The 22287-nt window shown below is 37.6% G+C and overlaps 1 protein-coding gene across 9 annotated transcripts in view; it reads left to right on the top strand.

Annotated features, from left to right (window-relative positions):
- The window catches only part of NUBPL (NUBP iron-sulfur cluster assembly factor, mitochondrial), a 259893-nt gene that overhangs the window by 171348 nt on the left and 66258 nt on the right, over positions 1-22287 (top strand). For all 9 annotated transcript variants that reach the window (XM_073211389.1, XM_073211392.1, XM_036999438.2 and 6 more), the window contains one exon: positions 291-384. In XM_073211389.1, coding sequence (XP_073067490.1) covers positions 291-384 — 94 coding nt within the window. The remainder of the gene's footprint in view (positions 1-290; positions 385-22287) is intronic.

The raw sequence follows: 22287 nt of genomic DNA, 5'->3' as shown, positions 1-22287 counted from the left end.
TGATTGGTCCTGAATAGAAGCCCACTGTGGTAGGATTCACCATTGGTTGTATGTGTGTGTGGGCAAGGGCCCAACAGGTGGTCATTTGGAAATTTAAACTGAACTTTCAGAGAAGGTCTTCTAGAGCCAGGGACTGTCTCTTGTTCATCCGTGTATCCTTAGCCCTCAGCACAGTCCCTAGCACTTAAGCTATTTATTATTTTAAATTTATTAATATGTTTATTTTTGTTTGCATCACTATTTGCTGTGGTTGTTATACAGTGATGTTATTTGTGTCATTTGGTTTTTAGGTAGATTGGGGTCAGCTTGACTATTTAGTTGTGGACATGCCACCAGGAACTGGAGATGTGCAATTATCAGTCTCACAGAATACTCCCATTTCAGGTAAATTAGTTAAAGCTTGAAGTAATGTGTGCTATCTTTGGTGTTTTGCTGTTCATAAAGAAAAACAAATTCCATGACAGGCAAACATTTTTGTGTCTTAAAAAATAGTCATTTATACAAGTACCAAATGATTTCCCTCATTTGTGGAGTATAACAATGAAGCAAAACTGAAGGAACAAAACAGCAACAGACTCACAGACTCCAAGAAGGGACTAGTGGTTACCAAAGGGGAAGGGTGAATGAGGGTGGGTGGGGAGGAAGAGAGAAGGGGATTGAGGGGTATTATGATTAGTATACATGGTGTGGGGGTATCAGGGGGAAGACAGTATAGCACAGAGAAGGCAAATAGTGACTCTGTGGCATCTTACTACACTGATGGGCAGTGACTGCAGTGGGATATGGGGGGACACGATAATATGGGTGAGTGCAATAACCACATTGTTTTTTCATGTGAAACCTTCATAAGAGTATATCACTTATAACTTAATTTAAAAAGTCATTTATAAATTTTCTTTTAGATTTCAAATTAATTAATTGAATTTTTAAAAATATTACCAGAATGAGTATGTTTACAAAAACATAAAGATACTTTAGAAAAATGTGATATAAATCTGTGTTCTAGAAAAGCAGTAGCATTTAAGTTTTGGGTAGAATATAGTGGTTAGGGTCATACTGCCCAGCACTTATAACATACTGCCTGATACATGGCAGGCACTCAATAAATACTTACTGAAAAATACTGAATAAGAGTAAATATTAGGAGAATTTGGATTTTTTGGCAAATACAACCACGGGAAAATTTTATATTCTGCTAATGAATGTTAAAGCCAAGAGAGCAATAAACATGTTAGCTTACATCAAATACATAATACTTAAGTATAGTAGGGTATATCTTTTTTTATGGAATGGAATTTAAATATTAGTAGCTTTATTTTGAATCTGTTTCCAAGGATTTTCCTAGATTCCACTGGAGAAATAATTGTAAATCTCTCTCTTACTATAAGAACTTTGAGAAAATAGTGGAATTTTAAAATGTCTTTGCAAATCAGTTACTTATTGGTAATAAATAAGCAAGAGCTATCACTGACACTTAATCATCAAAAGGTTTAGAATCTAGGCCTTTGATGAGATATGCACATTGTTTGGAAATATCAATATAGTGTCATTAATATGAATAGTTTTGTTATTTAAATATGTCTGTAACCCTAATGGAGTCTGAAACTTTTTCTTTGGTGAGGCAAGCTATTTAGTATGGGATGAGAGTAAATTGAAGTATCATAGAAAAATAATACATCCTTTTTGTAAACAGTGTACTATAGAGCCTGCTTTTCCTTTTTAAAGTAGTTTTGGGGTTTTTATATTTTTAAATCTTAAGAATACTCACCAAACGTTTATTGAACAATGTGTGCTCCTGGCCCCTTGAAATATTGCTGGCTTCTAAAATGCTTACATTATTCATGTGGATACTGCATTGATAATTTTGGGCTAAATTTTTATTTATTCTGAGTTGTAACTTGGTACCTTGAAAAAGTTTAATTTACTTTACACAGATAAACTGATATGCCTAAGCAATTTACCCTTGTTTACTTAGATAACAGCCCCTCGTCTGAATGGGATTTGTGATTGTATCACCCTATTTTAATTTGTGCTTATACTCTAAAACTAATAATGTGTAGATTGGGGTCAAGATTTGCTTCTCCTTTGAGGATTTCTTCCTTTTTATATCCTAAAATTCAACTACTATATTTCTTTATTCCTTTCCTCTGATGAAGAGTCTGCCCTGTAATAGGTGATTAATATTATATGATAATAAAAGCAGAAATAATTTAAAAAATGAATTTAAATAGTTACTTTTAATTGAAGTATAATTGTCTTAATACAAAACCCAACAATGTTTGGCTTGTTGATTTTCTGAGTTTAGTTTTTTTAGTCCATTTAAACTCATTTAGGTTGAAATTAATCTAGATGATTTCTGATACAAATAAATATGTGTCTGAATATGCCTAACCGTGTGCACTCCTATAAGATGACTATCCAACCAGTGGTCTGTATTGGTGTTTACTATATTCACTATTATTTTTTTAACTCCTGAGAGATGGCTTTGGGCCTCTTTAACTCATATATTCCAGGGAAGGTATGGAGGCAGTTGAGAAGAAGCCTCCTTTGTCCTTTAGGAGTAGAATCCTAAAGGATTCTTGGAAGGACCAGTATTATCTTTGGGCTGATCATACTGGTTTTGGACTTTTGACTTATTTCCAGGCACACAATTTCTCAATATAGAACAGCAGCTTATCCATGTTAGTACATTCATACTGTGTGTTATTATGACAATATTAAAATTAGTAGCAATGAAAGGACTAGGTTGTCTGCAGTGAACATGTATTAATTTTGTAATTAGGAAAACATAGTGAATAATATAAGTATTCTACTGAAAGGTTGTGTGCAGTGGAGTACGAGGGTGCATGTGATTGTGTGTGTGTGGATGTGTATGTGTGTGTTTGTGAAAGGCTTAGTTCCTGAGGTTTCATTTAATTTCAGGACAATGTCATTTCACAGCTAACGTATCTAAGGAAATACCAAAATTGAGCCAGCCTCTAGGATTTAGAAGTAAGGCCACCAGCCAAAGACTTGCTGACCTGGCTTGGGTCATAGCCTTCATCAATTTATATAATGTGGAACAGCCAATCAAAGTCATGTCTGCCTTTCTCGGTCTAACTGAATTATTTATTCTTTAATTATGAACCTAATTTTCTTTACTTCTTATCATTTAATTCAGAACTCTTTTAAGATACTCTATGTTTGACCTCTTTTTTATTAAAATATAGTTGATATACAATATTATATTGGTTTCAAGTCTACAACACAGTAGTTCAACAGTTACCCATATAATTAAATCCTCACTCCACTAGTGCAGTTACTATCTGGAAACATAGATGTTACAGAACCATTGGCTATATTCTCCATGCTGTTCTACCATACCTGTGACCAACCTATATTATGACTGAGATTTTTGTGCCCTTCTATTCCCCCTTACCCACCCCAACCCTTCCCTATGGTAATCACCAGTCACTTCCCAGTGTCTATGAGTCTTTTGCTATATCGTTCATTTTGTTTTGTTTTGTTTTAAGATTCCACAAGTAAGTGAAATCATATGTATTTGTCCTTTCCCACCTGGCTTATTTCACTTAGCATAATATCCTCTAGGTCCATCAATGTTGTCCCAAATGGCAGAGTTCTTTCTTTTTTATGACCAAATAATATTGTATAATGTATATGTACCGCATCTTCTTTATCCATTCATCTATTATGGCCACTTTCATTGCTTCCATTTCTTGGCTATGGTAAATAATTAGGCAGTAAACATAGGGGTGCATATCTCTTTTTGAATCAGGGATTCTGTTTTCTTCAGATAAATTCCTAAAAGTGGAATTACTCAGTCAAATGCTATTTCTATTTTTAGTGTTTTGAGGAACCTGTATTGTGCTTTCCACAGTGGCTACACCAATTTGCATTTCCACCAATAGTGCAGGAGGGTTCTCTCTTCTCCACATCCTGCCAACACTTGTTATTTCTTGTCTTTTGGATGGTGGCCCTTCTAACTGGTGTGAGGTGGTATCTCACTGTGGTTTTGATTTGTATTTCACCAATGAATAGCATTGTGGAGCATCTTTTCATGTGTTTATTGGCCATCTGTATTTCCCCTTTGGAAAAACGTCTCTTTTGTATTTCCCCAATGATTAGCATTGTGGAGCATCTTTTCATGTGTTTATTGGCCATCTGTATTTCTCCTTTGGAAAAATGTCTCTTCAGGTCCTCCACCCTGTTTTTGATCAGGTTATTTGTTTTTTTTGGTGTTGAGGTATATGAGTTATTTATATGTTTTAGATGTTAACCCCTTATCCAAAAAGTCATTTATGAATATATTCTCCATACTGTAGGTTACCTTTTTGTTCTATTGATGGTATCCTTTGCTGTAGAAAAGCTTTTTAGTTTGATGTAGTTCCACTTGTTCATTTTTTGTTTTGTTTCCCTTGGCTGAGGAGATGTGTCCAGAAAATAATTGCTCATTCTTACATTCAAGAGACTTTTGCCTGTATTTTCTTCTAAGAGTTTTATGGTTTTATTTTTTACATTTTGGTCTTTAATACATTTTGAGTTTACTTTTGTGTATGTAGTGAGACAGTAATCCAGTTTTATTCTCTTGAATTTAGCTGTCCAGTTTTCCCAACACCATTGATTGAAGAGATTGTCTTTTCCCCATTGTGTATTCATGGGTCTTTTATCATATATTAACTGACCATATATGCATGGGTTTATATTAGGGCTCTCTATTCTGTTTCGTATATCTATGGGTCTATTCTTGTGACAGTACCCATCTGTTTTGATTACTGTAGCTTTGTAGTATAGTTTAAAGTCATGTTGCATAATACCCTCAGCTTTGTTATTTCTCAAGGTAGCTTTGGCTATTTGGGGCCTTTTGTGGTTCCATATGAATTTTAGGATTATTTGCTCTAGTTCATTGAAAAATATCATTGGTATTTTGATAACAATTGTATTGAATCTGTAAATTGCTTTTGGAAGGATGGCCATTTTTATTATATTAATTCTTCCTATCAATGAGCATGGGATATATTTCCATTTTAGTGTGTTCTTTAATTTCTCTCATGAGTGTCTAACAGTCTTGACCTCCTTGCTTAGGTTTATTCCTAGGCATTTTATTCTTCCTAATGCATTTGTAAATGGAGTTCTTTTCCTGATTTCTATTTCTGCTAGTTTATTGATAGTATATAGGAATGCAACAGATTTTTTTTTTGAGAGGGCACCTCTCATATTTATTGATCAAATGGTTGTTAACAACAATAAAATTCTGTATAGGGGACTCAATGCACAATCATTAATCAACCCCAAGCCTAATTCTCAACAGTCTCCAATCTTCTGAAGCATAACGAACAAGTTCTTACATGGTGAACAAGTTCTTACATAGTGAATAAGTTCTTACATGGTGAACAGTGCAAGGGCAGTCATATCACAGAAACTTTCAGTTTTGATCACGCATCATGAACTATAAATAATCAAGTCAGATGTGATTATTCGTTTGATTTTTATACTTGATTTATATGTGAATCCCACATTTCTCCCTTATTATTATTATTATTATTTTTTTTTTAATAAAATGCTGAAGTGGTAGGTAGATGCAAGATAAAGGTAGAAAACAAAATTTAGTGCTGTAAGAGGGCAAATGTAGATGATCAGGTGTGTGCCTATAGACTAACTATTAATCCAAGCTAGACAAGGGCAACAAAACATCCATGGATGCAGAAGATTTCTCTCAAAACAGGGGGGATGGGGTTCTAAGCCTCACCTCCGTTGATCCCCAATTTCTCACCTGATGGCCCCCCTGTGACTGTGCCTGTCTTAGGTTGTTCCTCCCTTGAGGAATCTTACCCGTCTCTGGCTAACCAGTCATCTTCCGGAGCCATACAGGGAAATGTAAAGTTGGTAAGTGAGAGAGAAGCCATATTCTTTGAAAAGCTTAGCTTTTTACTTTTTTGCAGATTTATGCCCTGTGGCTTCTATGCCCAGCATTTATCTTGAGGTATCTTTACCACATGGAAGAATTATGATACTCGGTAATTTTTGATATAAGGCACGAATTCTACTAAAGGGTTGTAATTAGGAAAGAAGAAGAAAAGCTATATAAGTAGCAGATGGAAGAAAACATGGGAAGATGAACTATTTCTTTGATATATCTTCCTGTAGAGTAACATAAGCATGTATAGGTTTTAACAACTGCTAATTAAATTGCATACACACATTAACAGAATAGGAATACAGATACATAACAAAAGCAGACCTACAATTACCAGCCATATCCAGTGAAACCAAGAAAACCAGTTAAGTACCCTAGGCATTTGTGAAAACTTATCAATAATATGATGGATATTGTCTAACTGAATTTGAATAGTTTGAGAAAAATCAGACAAATTAAAACAACACATTCCTGGGAACTGTTCACATCCCATATGTTCTTTTAACAGTAGATAATCTATAGTCGCACGATTTTGGAGCACTGCAACTTGCACTTCTCCTAATTCTTGGTTGAGTTCCTATAATATAGATCCAGTCAAATTTGTTGTTTTACTGTATGCACAGGCCAGCTTAGATATCTCCTTCTTCATTCCAATGGCAAGTCCAGGAACTGGTGGGATGAATGCAGCTACAACTGCAACAGCGCCAGGATCTTTGTTGAAGTTTTTTTTGATGATCATCTTCTGGAATGACTCTTCCAGAGGATGTTGATGTTGGAAGTTCTTCTTAATATCGTATCTTAATTCGTTTTCTGGGCAGGCAAATTAGGCTTTGATCCTCTGAATAAACACAAACAAACCCTTTGTCCACACTTTGATATGACCTTTATACCATTGTGAAGAACCTATTGGAGATCACCACACCAGAACTGCTTTTTTTTTTTTTTAAAGAAAGGAATATTATCAGAAAAATGTACTTCCATAGCTGATCATTGACACCCTTTATATGATCAAAATTAAGGATATGTAAAGCATGCATTAATCATTGATATGCAGTTAGATTTCTCCTATCAGGGAGTAATCCCCCTTTTCTTTCTCTTTTTTTTTCTTTTGTTATCATTAATCTACAATCACATGAAGAATATTATGTTTACTAGGCTCTCCCCTACACCAAGCACACACCCCCAAAAACCCTATTACAGTCACTGTCCATTAGCATAGCAAAATGTTGTAGAATCACTACTTGTTTTCTCTGTGTTGCACAGCCCTCCCCTTTCTCCCACCCCCCACATTATGCATGCTAATCATAATGCCCCCTTTCTTCTTCCCTCCCCTTATCCCTCCCTATCCACCCATCCTCCCCAATCCCTTTCCCTTTGGTAACTGTTAGTCCATTCTTGGGTTCTGTGATTCTACTGCTGTTTTGTTCCTTCAGTGTTTCCTTTTTTCTTATACTCCACAGATGAGTGAAATCATTTGGTATTTCTCTTTCTCTGCTTGGCTTATTTCACTGAGCATAATACCCTCCAGCTCCATCCATGTTGCTGCAAATGGTAGGATTTGCCTTCTTCTTATGGCTGAGTTGTATTCCATTGTGTATATGTACCACATCTTCTTTATCCATTCATCTACTGATGGACACTTAGGTTGCTTCCAATTCTTGGCTATTGTAAATAGTGCTACGATAAACATAGGGGTGCATCTGTCTTTTTCAAACTTGATTGCTGCATTCTTAGGGTAAATTCCTAGGTCAAATGGTAAGTCTATTTTGAGCATTTTGAGGAACCTCCACACTGCTTTCCACAATGGTTGAACTAATTTACATTCCCACCAGCAGTGTAGGAGGGTTCCCCTTTCTCCACAACCTTGCCAACATTTGTTGTTGTTTGTCTTTTGGATGGTAACCATCCTTACTGGTGTGAGGTGATATCTTATTGTGGTTTTAATTTGCATTTCTCTGATAAGTAGCAATGTGGAGCATCTTTTCATGTGTCTGTTGGCAATCTGAATTTCTGTTTTGAAGAACTATCTGTTCAGATCCTCTGCCCATTTTTTAATTGGATTATTTGTTTTTTGTTTGTTGAGGTGGGTGAGCTCTTTATATATATTGGATGTCAAGCCTTTATCGTATCTGCCATTTACAAATATATTCTCCCATACTGTAGGGTACCTTTTTGTTCTATTGATGGTGTCCTTTGCTATACAGAAGCTTTTCAGCTTGATATAGTCCTATTTGTTCATTTTTGCGTTTGTTTCCCTTGCCAGGGAGATATGTTCAAGAAGAGGTCACTCATGTTTATGTCTAAGAGATTTTTGCCTATGTTTTTTTCTAAGAGTTTTATGGTTTCATGACTTACATTCAAGTCTTTGATCCAATTCGAATTTACTTTTGTGTATGGGGTTAGAGAGTGATCCAGTTTCATTCTCTTACATGTAGTTGTCCAGTTTTGCCAGCACCATCTGTTGAAGAGACTATCATTTCCCCATTGTATGTCCATGGCTCCTTTATCAAATATTGATTGACCATGTATGTTTGGGTTAATGTCTGGAGTCTCTAATCTTTTCCACTGGTCTGTGGCTCTGTTCTTGTGCCAGTACCAAATTGTCTTGATTACTGTGGCTTTGTAGTAGAGCTTGAAGTTGGAGAGTGAGATCCCCCCTCCACTTTATTCTCCCTTCTCAGGATTGCTTTAGCTATTCAGGGTCTTTGGTGTTAACATATGAATTTTTGAACTGTTTGTTCCAGTTCATTGAAGAATGTTGCTGGTAATTTGATAGGGATTGCATCAAATCTGTATTTTGCTTTGGGCAGGATGGCCATTTTGACGATATTAATTCTTCCTAGCTATGAGCATGGGATGAGTTTCCATTTGTTAATGTCAACTCTAATTTCTCTTAAGAGTGTCTCATAGTTTTCAGAGTATAGGTCTTTCACGTCATTGGTTAGGTTTATTCCTAGGTATTTTATTCTTTTTGATGCAATTGTGAATGGAATTGTTTTCCTGGTTTCTCTTTCTATTGATTCATTGTTAGTGTATAGGAAAGCCACAGATTTCTGTGTGTTAATTTTGTATCCTGCAACTTTGCTGTATTCCGATATCAGTTCTAGTAGTTTTGGAGTGGAGTCTTTAGGGTTTTTTATATACAATATCATGTCATCTGCAAATAGTGACAGTTTAACTTCTTCTTTACCAATCTGATTCCTTGTATTTCTTTGATTTGTCTAATTGCTGTGGCTAGGACCTCCAGTACTATATTGAATAACAGTGGGGAGAATGGGCATCCCTGTCTTGTTCCCGATCTCAGAGGAAAAGCTTTCAGCTTCTTGCTGTTCAGTATGATGTTGGCTGTGGGTTTATCATATATGGCCTTTATTATGTTGAGGTACTTGCCATCTATACTCATTTTGTTGAGAGTTTTTATCATGAATGGATGTTGAATTTTGTCGAATGCTTTTTCAGCATCTATGGAGATGATCATGTGGTTTTTTTCTTTCTTTTTGTTCATGTGGTGGATGCTGTTGATGGATTTTCAAATGTTGTACCATCCTTGCATCCCTGGGATGAATCCCACTTGGTCATGGTGTGTCCCGTCCTGCAGGACTATTAACGGGGTTGACAACCTAGAGGAGAGAATGAAGGGGCAAGAGACACAAAGAACGGACAGCAAGACAGGATGTCTGATCAAGCTGACACAGTTTATTGTTTGCAGGCTCAATTTATACATGTAGCAAGGAAGGGGTGGGTCAGAAGGTGATTGGGCATTAGGTGGCACCGGTGGGAATGTGTAGAGGGTGATTGGGCCTTGGCTGGTGCCGGCAGGAGCAGAGGACCCAGAAGAGAAGCAGGGAGTTCGCCATCTTGTGGGTTGGGGCCCTTGGGAGGGAGGTTTCAAGGGCGGGGCTTTCCCCTGGGGCAGAGGGTGTTTCTTGATTAACAAGATGTTGGCAATATTAATAGGCCAGTGGAAAGAACAGAAAAGCACAGGTTGCTAGGTAACTTAACCACTAACTCCAGCTTAGGAGTTTGCTAAATGCGTTTCTTGGTAATAGGGAAAAACTTGTTTCTAACGTGTGGATGGATTCATTGTTTCCGATTTTACAGGAGAGACTTTACTCAAAGGTTGCTGTTGTCTTAAGGCTTTCATAACCGAGCCTGCCTAAAGGCCCACAGGTTTGCTCCCAACATTGGTGTATGATCCTTTTGATATATTTTTGAATTCAGTTTGCTAATATTTTATTGAGTACTTTTGCATCTACATTCATCAGGGATATTGGTCTGTAATTTTCTTTTTGGGTGGGGTCTTTGCCTGGTTTTGGTATTAGGGTGATGTTGGCTTCATAGAATGAGTTTGGGAGTATTCCCTCCTCTTCTATTTTTTGGAAAACTTTAAGGAGAATGGGTATTATGTCTCCTCTGTATGTCTGATAAAATTCTGAGGTAAATCCATCTGGTGTGGGGGTATTGTTCTTGGGTAGTTTTTTGATCACTGCTTCAATTTCATTGCTGGTAATTGGTCTGTTTAGATTTTCTGTTCGTTTCTGGGTCAGTCTTGGAAGGTTGTATTTTTCTAGGAAGTTGTCCATTTCTTCTAGGTTTTCCAGCTTGTTAGCATATAGGTTTTCACAGTAGTCTTTAATAATTCTTTGTATTTCTGTGGAGTCTGTTGTGATTTTTCCATTCTCATTTCTGATTCTGTTGATGTGTGTTGATTCTCTTTTTCTCTTAATAAGTTTGCCTGGAGGCTTATCTATTTTGTTTATTTTCTCAAAAAATCAGCTCTTAGTTTCATTGATTTCTTCTATTGTTTTATTCTTCTCAATTTTGTTTATTTCTTCTCTGATCTTTATTATGTCCCTCCTTCTGCTGAGTTTAGGGCACATTTGTTCTTCTTTTTCCAGTTTCGATAATTGTGAAGTTAGACTATTCATTTGGGATTGTTCTTCCTTCTTTAAGTGTGCCTGGATTGCTATATACTTTCCTCTTAAGACTGCTTTCGCTGTGTCCCATAGAAGTTGGGGCTTAGTGTTGTTGTTGTCATTTGTTTCCATATATTACTTCATCTCTATTTTAATTTGTTCATTGATCCATTGATTATTTAGGAGCATGTTGTTAAGCCTCCATATGTTTGTGAGCCTTTTTGTTTTCTTTGTAGAATTTATTTCTAGTTTTATACCTTTGTCGTCTGAAAGGTTGGTTGGTAGAATTTCAATCTTTTCGAATTTACTGAGGCTGTTTTTGTGACCTAGTATGTGGTCTATTCTGGAGAATGTTCCATGTGCACTTGAGAAGAATGTATATCCTGTTGCTTTTGAATGTAGAGTTCTATAAATGTCTATTAGGTCCATCTGTTCTAGTGTGTTGTTCAGTGCCTCTGTGTCCTTACTTATTTTCTGTCTAGTGGATCTGTCCTTTGGGGTGAGTGGCATGTTCAAGTCTCCTAAAATGAATGCATTGCATTCTGTTTCCCCCTTTAGTTCTGTTTGTGTTTGTTTCACATATGCTGGTGCTCCTGTGTTGGGTACATATATATTTAGAATGGTTATATCCTCTTGTTGTACTGAGCCGTTTATCATTATGTAATGTCCTTTGTCTCTTGTTACTTTCTTTGTTTTGAAGTCTATTTTGTCTGATACTAGTACTGCAACCCCTGCTTTCTTCTCTCTGTTATTTGCCTGAAATATATTTTTGCATCCCTTGACTCTTAGTCTGTGTATGTCTTTGGGTTTGAGGTGAGTTTCTTGTAAGCAGCATATAGATGGGTGTTGCTTTTTTTTTTTTTTATCACACTTCAGAATTTATTCCTTAAAACATCAGATTTCCAGGAGAGTTTAAAAGAGGGAAGGAAGGAAAGAAGGAAGGAGAGAGAAAGAGAAAGAATGAGAGAGAGAGAGAGAGAGAAGGGAAGGGAGGAGGGCTAAGGGTGTTGCTTTTTTATCCGTTCTATTACTCTGTGTCTTTTGATTGGTGCGTTCAGTCCATTTACATTTAGGGTGATTATTGAAAGGTATGTACTTATTGCCATTGCCGGCTTTAGATTCGTGGTTACCAAAGTTTCAAGGTTAGCTTCTTTAGTATGTTACTGCCTAACAGCTCATTTATTGAGCTGTTATATACACTGTCTGGAGATTCTTTTCTTGTCTCCCTTCTTATTCCTCCTCCTCTATTCTTTATATGTTGGTTCTTTTATTCTGTGCTCTTTCGTGTTTCCTTTAACTGCTTTTAGTGGATAGTTGACTTTATTTTTTGCCTTTAGTTAGTATTTGGTTGGTCTTTCTTTCCTGTGATTTTATTTTCTCTGGTGACATCTGTTTAGTCTTAGGAGTGCTCCCGTCTAGAATAGTCCCTTTAGAATACCTTGTAGAGTTGGTTTGTGGGAGGCAAATTCCCTCAACTTTTGCTTGTCTGGGAATTTTTTGATCCCTTCTTCATATTTAAATGATAATCGTAGTGGATGTAGTATCACTGCCTCAAGACCCTTCTGTTTCATCGCATTAAATATATCATGCCATTCTCTTCTGGCCTGTAAGGTTTCTGTTGAGAAGTCTGATGATAGCCTGATGGGTTTTCCTTTGTAGGTGACCTTTTTTCTCTCTCTGGCTGCCTTTAATACTCTGTCCTTGTCCTGGATCTTTGCCGTTTTAATTATTATGTGTCTTGGTGTTGTCCTCTTTGGGTCTCTTCCGTTGGGAGTTCTGTGTGATTCTGTGGTCTGAGCAACCATTTTCTCCCCCAGCTTGGGGAAGTTTTCAGCAATTATTTCTTCAAAGACACTTTCTATCCCTTTTTCTCTCTCTTCTTCTGGTACACCCATAATACACATATTGTTCCTTTTGGATTGGTCACACATTTCTCTTAATATTGTTTTATTCCTGGAGATCCTTTTATCTTTCTCTGTGTCAGCTTCTATGCGTTCCTGTTCTCTGGTTTCTATTCCATCAATGGCCTCTTGCATCTTATCCATTCTGCTTATAAATCCTTCCAGAGTTTGTTTCACTTCTGTAATCTTCTTCTGGACGTCTGTAATCTCCCTCTGGACATCTGTAATCTTTCTCCGGACGTCTGTAATCTCCCTCTGGACTTCATCCCTTATCTCTTGTATTTTTCTCTGCATCTCCATCAGCATGTTTATGAATTTTATTTTGAATTCTTTTTCAGGAAGACTGGTTAGGTCTGTCTCCTTAGATGTTTTCTCTGTAGTCTTTGTCTGCCTCAAATTTTGCCTTTTCATGGTGATAGAGATAGTTTGCAGAGCTGGCATGAGTTACAGCTTGAAGAACTTCACTTCTTGTTGGTTTGTGGCCTTCCTCCCCTGGGAGAGCAGCGACCTCTAGTGGCTTGTGCTGGGCAGCTAAGTGCAGACGGGGCTTCTGATTCTTGCCTGGCTGGTATGAAGTTTATCTCTGCTGTTGCTGTGGGCATGGCCTGCCTTGGGCTGCTGCTCTGATATGGTGGAGCCGCGTTGGAGGGGGAATGGCTGTGAAGCTGTTTATCTCCTTGAGGGGCCTCTGAGCTGCCCTGCTATCCAGGGGTTTAGGGTGCCCGGAGTTCCCTGCTGCTGAACTAAGTGTCCCAGTATGCTTCCGTCCAGCTGTGGTGTCCCTGTCCCTTTAAGACTTCCAAAAAGCACTTGCTTTTCTTTGTCTCTGGGTCGCTGACTGCAGGGACCCGCTCACAGGTCTTACTGTCCTGTTTCCCTAGTATCCAGCATCCCATGCACACACTGTGTCTTCGCTCTGGTGCTGATGTCTAGGGCTGGGTGATTAGCAGTCCTGGGCTCCCTCTCCCTCCCCACTCCGACTCCTCTCCTCCCACCCGAAGCTGGGGTGTGGAGCGCTCAGGTCCCGCTGGGCTGGGGCTTGTATCTTACCCCCTTCGTGAGGCGCTGGGTTCTCGCAGGTGTGGATGTGGTCTGGATGTTGTCCTGTGTCTTCTGGTCTCTCTTATAGGAAGAGTTGTCTTTGTTGTATTTTCAAAAATATATGGTTTTGGAAGGATATTTCTGCTGGTCTACTCACGCCACCGTCTTTGCTCCACCTCTGCAACAGATTTTTATATATTAAATTTGTATCCTGCACCTTTGCTGAATCCAGTTAGTTCTGTTAGTCTTTTGGTGGAGTCGTTAGGGTTTTCTATATATAGTTTAATGTCATCTGCAAATACTGAGTTTAACTTCTTACTTACCAATTTGATAAAACTTTTATCTCTCTATCTTTTCTGACTGCTGTGGCCAAGACCTCCAGTACTATGTTGAATAAAAGTTGTGAGAGTGTGGGCATCCTTGTTTTGTTCCTGATCTTAGAGGAAAAGCTTTCAGCTTTTCACTGTTAACTGTAATGTTGGCTGTGGGTTTGTTGTATATGGCCTTTATTATGTTGAAGTACATTCCCTCTCTACCCATTTTGTTGAGAATTTCTATCATGAATGAATGCTGAATTTCGTCACATGCTTTTTCAGCATATATCAAGATGATCCTTTGGTTTTTATCCTTTTTTTAAATGTGGTGTATCACATTGATTTAATTTATAAATATTGTACCATCTTTGCATCTCTGGAATAAATCCCACTGGGTCATGATAAAGTATCCTTTTAATGTATTTTTTAAATTTGATATGCTAATTTTTTTTGAGGATTTTGCACATACGTTCATCAGGGATATTGGTCTATATTTTCTTTTTTTTTGTAGTGTCTTTGTTTGGTTCTGGTATTAGAGTGATGATGGCCTCATGGAGTGAGTTTGGATGTATTTGTCTTCTACTTTCTGGAATACTTTAAGAATGGGTATTAGCTCTTCTTTAAATGTTTGGTAGAATTCAGCTGTGATGACATCCAGGACTTCGTTATTTGGGTTTTTTTGGTTACCAGTTCATTTCTATTTTTGGTAGCTGGTCTTTTCCAATTTTCAGTTTCTTCTTGGGTCAGTCTTGGGAAGTTATACTTTTCTTAGAATTTGTCCATTTCTTCTAGGTTGTCCAATTTATTGGCATATAATTTTTCATGGAATTTTCTAGTAATTATTTTTTTATATATGTGGTGTGAGTTGTAGCTCTTTCTGTTTTCTTTCTAATTTTGTTTTTTGTTTCCTTTTTTTCTTGATAAGTCTGGCTAAAGATTTGCATATTTTGCTTATCTTCTCAGAGAACCAACTCTTAGTTTCACTGATTTTTTTCTATTTTACTTATTTCTGATCTGATCTGTATTATGTCCCTCCTACTAACTTTGGGTTTCATTTGTTCTTCATTTTGTACTTTCTTTTCATTCATTCATTTATTCATTCATTCATTTATTTATTTATTCATTCATTCATTCTTTCTTTCTTTCTTTCTTTATTATTTTGGTATCATTAATCAACAATTACATGAAGGACATTATGTTTACTAGGCTCCCCCCTTCACCAAGTCCCCCCCATATGCCCCTTCACAGTGACTGTCCATCAACATAGTAAGATGCTGTAAAATCACTACTTGTTTTCTCTGTGTTGCACAGTCCTCCCCGTACCCCCCACACACTATACATGCTAATCGTAATGCCCCCTTTCTTTTTTCCACCCTTATCCCTCCCTTCCCACCCTTCCTCCCCAGTCCCTTTCCCTTTGGTAACTGTTAGTCCATTCTTGGGTTCTGTGATTCTGCTGCTGTTTTGTTCCTTCAGTTTTCCTTTGTTCTTATACTCCACATATGAGTGAAATCATTTGGTACTTGTCTTTCTCCGCCTGGCTTATTTCACTAAGCATAATACCCTCTAGGTCCATCCATGTTGTTGGGAATGGTAGGATCTGTTTTTTTCTTATGGCTGAGTAATATTCCATTGTGTATATGTACTACATCTTCTTTATCCATTCATCTACTGATGGACATTTAGTTTGCTTCCGTATCTTAGGTATTGTAAATAGTGCAGCGATAAACATAAGGGTGCATCTGTCTTTTTCAAACTGGGCTGCTGCATTCTTAGGGTAAATTACTGGAAGTGGAATTCCTGGGTCGAATGGTATTTCTATTTTGAGCATTTTGAGGAACCTCCACACTGCTTTCCACAATGGTTGAACTAATTTACATTCCTACCAGCAGTGTAGGAGGGTTCCCCTGTCTCCACAACCTCGCCAACATTTGTTGTTGTTTGTCTTTTGGATGGTAGCCATCCTTACTGGTGTGAAGTGATATCTCATTGTGGTTTTAATTTGCATTTCTCTAGTGACAAGCAATGTGGAGCATCTTCTTATGTGTCTGTTGGCCATCTGAATTTCTTATTCAGCTCGTCTGCCCAGTTTTTAATTGGATTATTTGATTTTTGTTTGTTGATGTGTGTGAGCTCTTTATATATTTTGGATGTCAACTATTTATCGGATCTGTCATTTATGAATATATTCTCCCATACTGTAGGATACCTTTTTGTTCTATTGATGGTGTCCTTTGCTGTACAGAAGCTTTTCAGCTTGATATAGTCTCACTTGTTCATTTTTGCTTTTGTTTCCCTTGCTCGGGTAGGTATGTTCAAGAATAGGTCACTCATGTTTATGTCTTAGAGATTTTTGCCTATGTTTTTTTCTAAGAGTTTTAGGGTTTCATGATTTACATTCAAGTCTTTGATCCATTTCAAATTTACTTTTGTGTATGGGGTTAGACAGTGATCCAGTTTCATTCCTTACATGTAGCTCTCCAGTTTTGCCAGCACCATCTGTTGAAGAGACTGTCATTTCCCCATTGTATGTCCATGGTCCCTTTATCGAATATTAGTTAACCATATATGTTTGGGTTAATGGTTGGAGTCTCTATACTGTCCCATTGGTCTGTGGCTCTGTTCTTGTGCCAGTACCAAATTGTCTTGATTACTGTGGCTTTGTAGTAGAGCTTGAAGTTGGGGAGTGAGATCCCCCCCCCCCACTTTATTCTCCCTTCTCAGGATTGCTTTAGCTATTTGGGGTCTTTGGTGTTTACATGTGAATTTTTGAAGTATTTGTTCCACTTCATTGAAGAATGCTCTTGGTAATTTGATAGGGATTGCATTGAATCTGTATATTGTTTTGGGCAGGATGGCCATTTTGATATTATTAATTCTTCCTAGCCAGGAGAATGGGATGAGTTTCCATTTGTTAGTGTCTTCTTTAATTTCTTGTAAGAGTGTCTTATAGTTTTCAGGGTATAGGTCTTTCACTTCCTTGGTTAGATTTATTCCTAGGTATTTTATTCTTTTTGATGCGTTTGTGAATGGATTTGTCTTCCTGATTTCCGTTTCTATTAGTTCATTGTTAGTGTATAGGAAAGCCACAGATTTCTGTGTGTTAATTTTGTATCCTGCAACTTTGCTGAATTCTGATATCAGATCCAGTAGTTTTGGAGTGGAGTCTTTAGGGTTTTTTTTATGTACAATATCATGTCATCTGCAAATAGTGACAGTTTAACTTCTTTACCAATCTGATTCCTTGTATTTCTTTGTTTTGTCTAATTGCCGTGGCTAGGTCCTCCAGTACTATGTTGAATAACAGTGGAGAGTGGGCATTACTGTCTTGTTCCCGATCGCAGAGGAAAAGCTTTCAGCTTCTTGCTGTTCAGTATGATGTTGGTTGTGGGTTTATTATATATGGCCTTTATTATGTTGAGGTACTTGCCCTCTATACCCATTTTGCTCAGAGTTTTTATCATGAGTGGATGTTGAATTTTGTCAAATGCTTTTTCAACATCTATGGAGATGATCATGTGGTTTTTGTCTTTCTTTTTGTTGATGTGGTGGATGATGCTGATGGATTTTCAAATGTTGTACCATCCTTGCATCCCTGGGATGAATCCCACTTGGTCATGGTGTATGATAGTTTTGATATATTTTTGAATTTGGTTTGCTAATATTTTGTTGTTCATCAGGGATATTGGTCTGTAGTTTTCTTTTTTGTTGGGGTCTTTGCCTGGTTTTGGTATTAGGGTGATGTTGGCTTCATATGAGTTTGGGAATATTCCTTCCTCCTCTATTTTTGGGAAAACTTTAAGGAGAATGGGTATTATGTCTTCTCTGTATGTCTGATAAAATTCAGAGGTAAATCAATCTAGCCCGGGGGTTTGGTTCTTGGGTAGCTTTTTGAGTTCCAATTCAATTTCATTGCTGGTAATTGGTCTGTTTAGATTTTCTGTTTCCTTCTTTGTCAGTCTTGGAAGGTTGTATTTTTGTATGAAATTGTCCATTTCTCCTAGGTTTTCCAGCTTGTTAGTATATAGGTTTTCATAGTATTCTCTAATAATTCTTTGTATTTCTGTGGTGTCCATCATGATTTTTCCTTTCTCGCTTCTGATTCTGTTGATGTGTGTTGACTCTCTTTTTCTCATAATAAGTCTGGCTAGAGGCTTATCTATTTTGTTTATTTTCTCAAAGTACCCGCTCTTGGGTTCATTGATTTTTTCTATTGTTTTATTCTTCTTAATTTTATTTATTTCTTCTCTGATCATTAGTATGTCCCTCTGTCTGCTGACCTTAGGCATCATTTGTTCTTCTTTTTCCAATTTCTATAATTGTGACATTAGACGGTTCATTTGCGATAGTTCTTCCTTCTTTAAATATGCCTGGATTGCTATATACTTTCCTATTAAGACTGCTTTTGCTGTGTCCCACAGTAGTTGGGGCTTTGTGTTGTTGTTCTCATTTGTTTCCATATATTGCTGGAGCTCCATTTTAATTTGTTCGTTGATCCATTGATTATTTAGAAGCATGTTGTTAAGCCTTCATGTGTTTGAGAGCCTTTTCGCTTTCTTTGTACAATTTATTTCTAGTTTTACGCTTTTGTGGTCTGAAAAGTTGGTTGGTAGGATTTCAATCTTTTGGAATTTACTGAGGCTATTTTTGTGGCCTAGTATGTGGTCTCTTCTGGAGAATATTCCATGTGCACTTGAGAAGAATGTGTATCCTGTTGCTTTTGGATGTAGTGTTCTATAGATGTCTATTAGGTCCATCTGTTCTACTGTGTTGTTCAGTTCCTCTGTGTCCTTATTTCATTTTGTACTTTCTTTAATTGTGAGTTTAAACTGTTCATTTGGGATGGTTCTTGTTTCCTTAGGTATTCCTATATACTTTCCTCTTAGAACCACTTTTGTGGCATCCCACATATTTTGTATTGTTGTGGTTTTGTTTTCATTTTTCTCCATTGCTTGATTTCTTTTTGATTTATTCATTGATCCATTGATTATTTAGAAGCATATTGTTTAGCCTCCATTTTTTTGTAGGCTTTTTTGTTTCCTTTGTGTATTTTATTTTTAGTTTCATACCATTGTAGTCTAAGAAGTTGCCTGATACAATTCAATCATTTTTAATTTATTGAGGTTCTTTTTGTGGTCTAGTATGTTATCTATTCTGAAGAACGTTCCATGTGCACTTGAGAAAATTGTGTATTCTGCTGCTTTTGGGTTATGTTCTGTAGATATCAAGTCCATCTGATCTAGTGCATTGTTCAGTGCCTCTGTTTCCTTTTTTGTTTTCCTTCTGATTGATCTATTGATGTGAATGGTGTGTTAAAGTCTCTTAAAATGAGTGAGTTGCGGTCTGTTTCTCTCTTTAATTCTGTTAGTATTTGTTTTACATGTTTAGGTGCCCTATTTTGGGTGAATAGATATTTAAAATCGTTATATCCTCTTGTTGGACTGACTGCTTTATCACTGTGTAATGTCGTTCTTTGTGTCTTGTTACTTTCTTTGTTTTGAAGTTGATTTTGTCTAATGTAAGTACTGCTACTCTTGCTTTTTTCTCATTTGCGTATCTTTCTATATTCCCTCACCAGTGTGTATATGACTTTGGATCTGAAATGAGTCTCTTATATCAATGGGTCTTGTTTCTTTACCCATTCTGGTATTCTGTGTCTTTTGATTGGTGCATTGAGGCCATTTATATTTAAAGTGATTATTGATAGGCATGTACCTACTGCCATTTAAGTATTTTCTGATTGTTTTTATAGTTCCTGTCTGTTCATTTCTTCCTCCCTTATACTCCTCTCTTGTTATTTGATGGTTTCTCTTTAGTGTTGTCATTGGATTTCTCTTTTTTAATTTTTGTGTATTATAGGCTTTAGTTTTGTGGTTATCATAAGGTTCATGGATAGCTTCCTAACTACATAAGAGTCTATAGTAAGTTGATGATCACTCTAGTTCAAACATAATCTCAAAAATTTCTGTTTTTTCTTCTTCCTCCTTGACAGTTTATTAGATGTTATAATCTGTATTTTTTTTATATCCCTTGACTGATTTTGTGTATAGTTGGCTTTATTACTTTTCTTTCACTTTGCTTTAATATTATACTTGCTTGGTAAGTAATTGATCCAATACCTCTACTATGAGTTTATTTTCATTGGTTAGAACTATTCAGTCTTAAGAACATTTACATCTACAGAGGTCCCTTTAACATATATTGTAATGCCAGCTTAGTGATTATAAATTCTCTCAGCCTTCATTTATCTGGTAAATGTTTAATGTCTCCTTCAAATTTGAATGATATTCTTGCTGGGTAGATGACTCTTGGTTGGAGGTTCTTCTGTTTCAATACATTAAATATTTTATGCCACTACCTTCTATGCCTGTAAAGTTTTTGCTGAGAAGTCTGATGATAGCCTGATGGGGTTTCCCTTATAAGCAATCCTTTCCCTCTCTGGCTGCTTTCAATACCCTCTTCATATCCTTAATCTTTGTCATTTTAATTGTTGTACATTTTGATGTTCTCTTCCTGGGATTCTTTTTGTTAGTGTTCTCTTTACTTTCATGACCTGGTTGGCTGTTTCCTTCCCAGATTGCGGAAGTTTTCTGTAATTATATCTTCAAAGGAACTTTCTGCTTCTTTGTTTCTCTCTTCTCCTTCTGGTATCCCTGTTTTGTGAATATTGTTTCATTTGGGGTTGTCACACAGCTGTCTTATCGTTCTTTCATTCCTAGAGATTCTTTCTCAGCTTCATTGTGTCTTTCTTATGTAATTTGCATCTCACTGATTGTCTCCTCTACTTGCAGCAATCTATTATTTATTCCCTCCATTGTATATTTCATTTTAGTTACTGTAATCTTCATCTCTGAGTGGCATTTTTTCAGCTCTTCTCTTTGTTGAAGTCCTCCATGAGATCTTAATACTTTTCCACAGATCAGTGAGCATATTTATGACTGCTACTTTGAAGTCTTTATCAAGATTTGTGATGTCCATTTTGTTTAGTCCTCTTCTGATGTCTTATCCTGTTCTTTTGTTTATCATATATTCCTTTGCCTCATTTTGTCTGGGTATCTCTGTTCCTTCTTTCATATTAGATAGATCCACTATGCCTTCTGGTTTAGAGAGTAATGCCTTTCTGAAGAAGGTGTCCTGTGATTCCCAGAAACTCAAGACCCTTTGCTCACCAGTGCCTGGTTCTCCTTTGCTGAGGTGCCACAAGTGCTGTTGGTGGACTGTGGCCTGGGCCACCTACTAGCCTGTTGGCTGGTAGTGCCTGATCTTGGTCTGGAGCAGCTGACTGCTCACCATGGCAGGCCCTTTGTTAGCCACATGGTGGTGCTTCTGCAGTGATCATAGTTTGTCCAGCAGTCATCGCAGAACTTCTGGGCTGGTGGGGTGGTTGGGGTTGGTGTGCAGGGGAGCTTGACACAGGGCTGGGTCTCAACAAGGAGGAAGGAGTGTTTGGAGGTGGCTCCCACAGACACCTCTGTAGTTGGGCTGTGACAGGGCCAGGAAAGCTGAGAAAGCCTCCTTCTGCATGCCAGGCAGTGAAGTCTGGCTGCTTCTGGGCTGGGAGGGGCAGGGCAGGTGTGCAGGGATGGCCTTGGGGCTAACCCTTCTGTGAGGGAGTTGTAGCATTTGGGGCTGGCTCCTGCAAGTGCCTGACCAGCTGGGCTGAAGGAGGGCTGGGGAACCATCCTCCACCTTTCCTTTCTCCTAGGGAGAGAGTTTCCTCCAGGCTCCCACCCTTCTAGTACCTTTCCTGCTCTAATAAATCTTTTACAATGCACCTGCTGTGTTGGATCTCAGCAAAACCATTGGAATGTGCCTGTCCTTTACAAGTGGCTGGAGTTTCAGCCTCCCAAAGTGCTCCAGCTCTTCCTGGTTAATCACCAAAGCCCGCTGCAATATAGATTTGTGTTCCCAGAGCAGATATTCTGGGCCAGGTGTTCAGAGTTCCTGCATGCTTACCTTCTACAATCCCATTCCTATCCCTCCCACTTGTGGGTTTGGGTGGGAAGAACTTGGGTCCCCGTTGATCATGGTTCTGCTATTTTATTCCTCTCTGTGTGGTCTGCTCTTCTTCACCAGGTGTAGGTCATCTGTTCTGCAGTCTTCAGGTCATTTTCAGGGTTAGTTGTATTTGCTATAGTTGTTTCTTCAGTGTGTATGTGGAAGGAGGTGTCTGCCTTGCCTTCCTACTCTGCCATCTGTTC

This window comes from Manis javanica, chromosome 8, assembly GCF_040802235.1.
Source record: "Manis javanica isolate MJ-LG chromosome 8, MJ_LKY, whole genome shotgun sequence".
Taxonomy (NCBI): Eukaryota; Metazoa; Chordata; class Mammalia; order Pholidota; family Manidae; genus Manis; species Manis javanica.
Note: the sequence above shows the minus strand (reverse complement) of the source record. Positions and strands in the feature narration are given on the sequence as shown.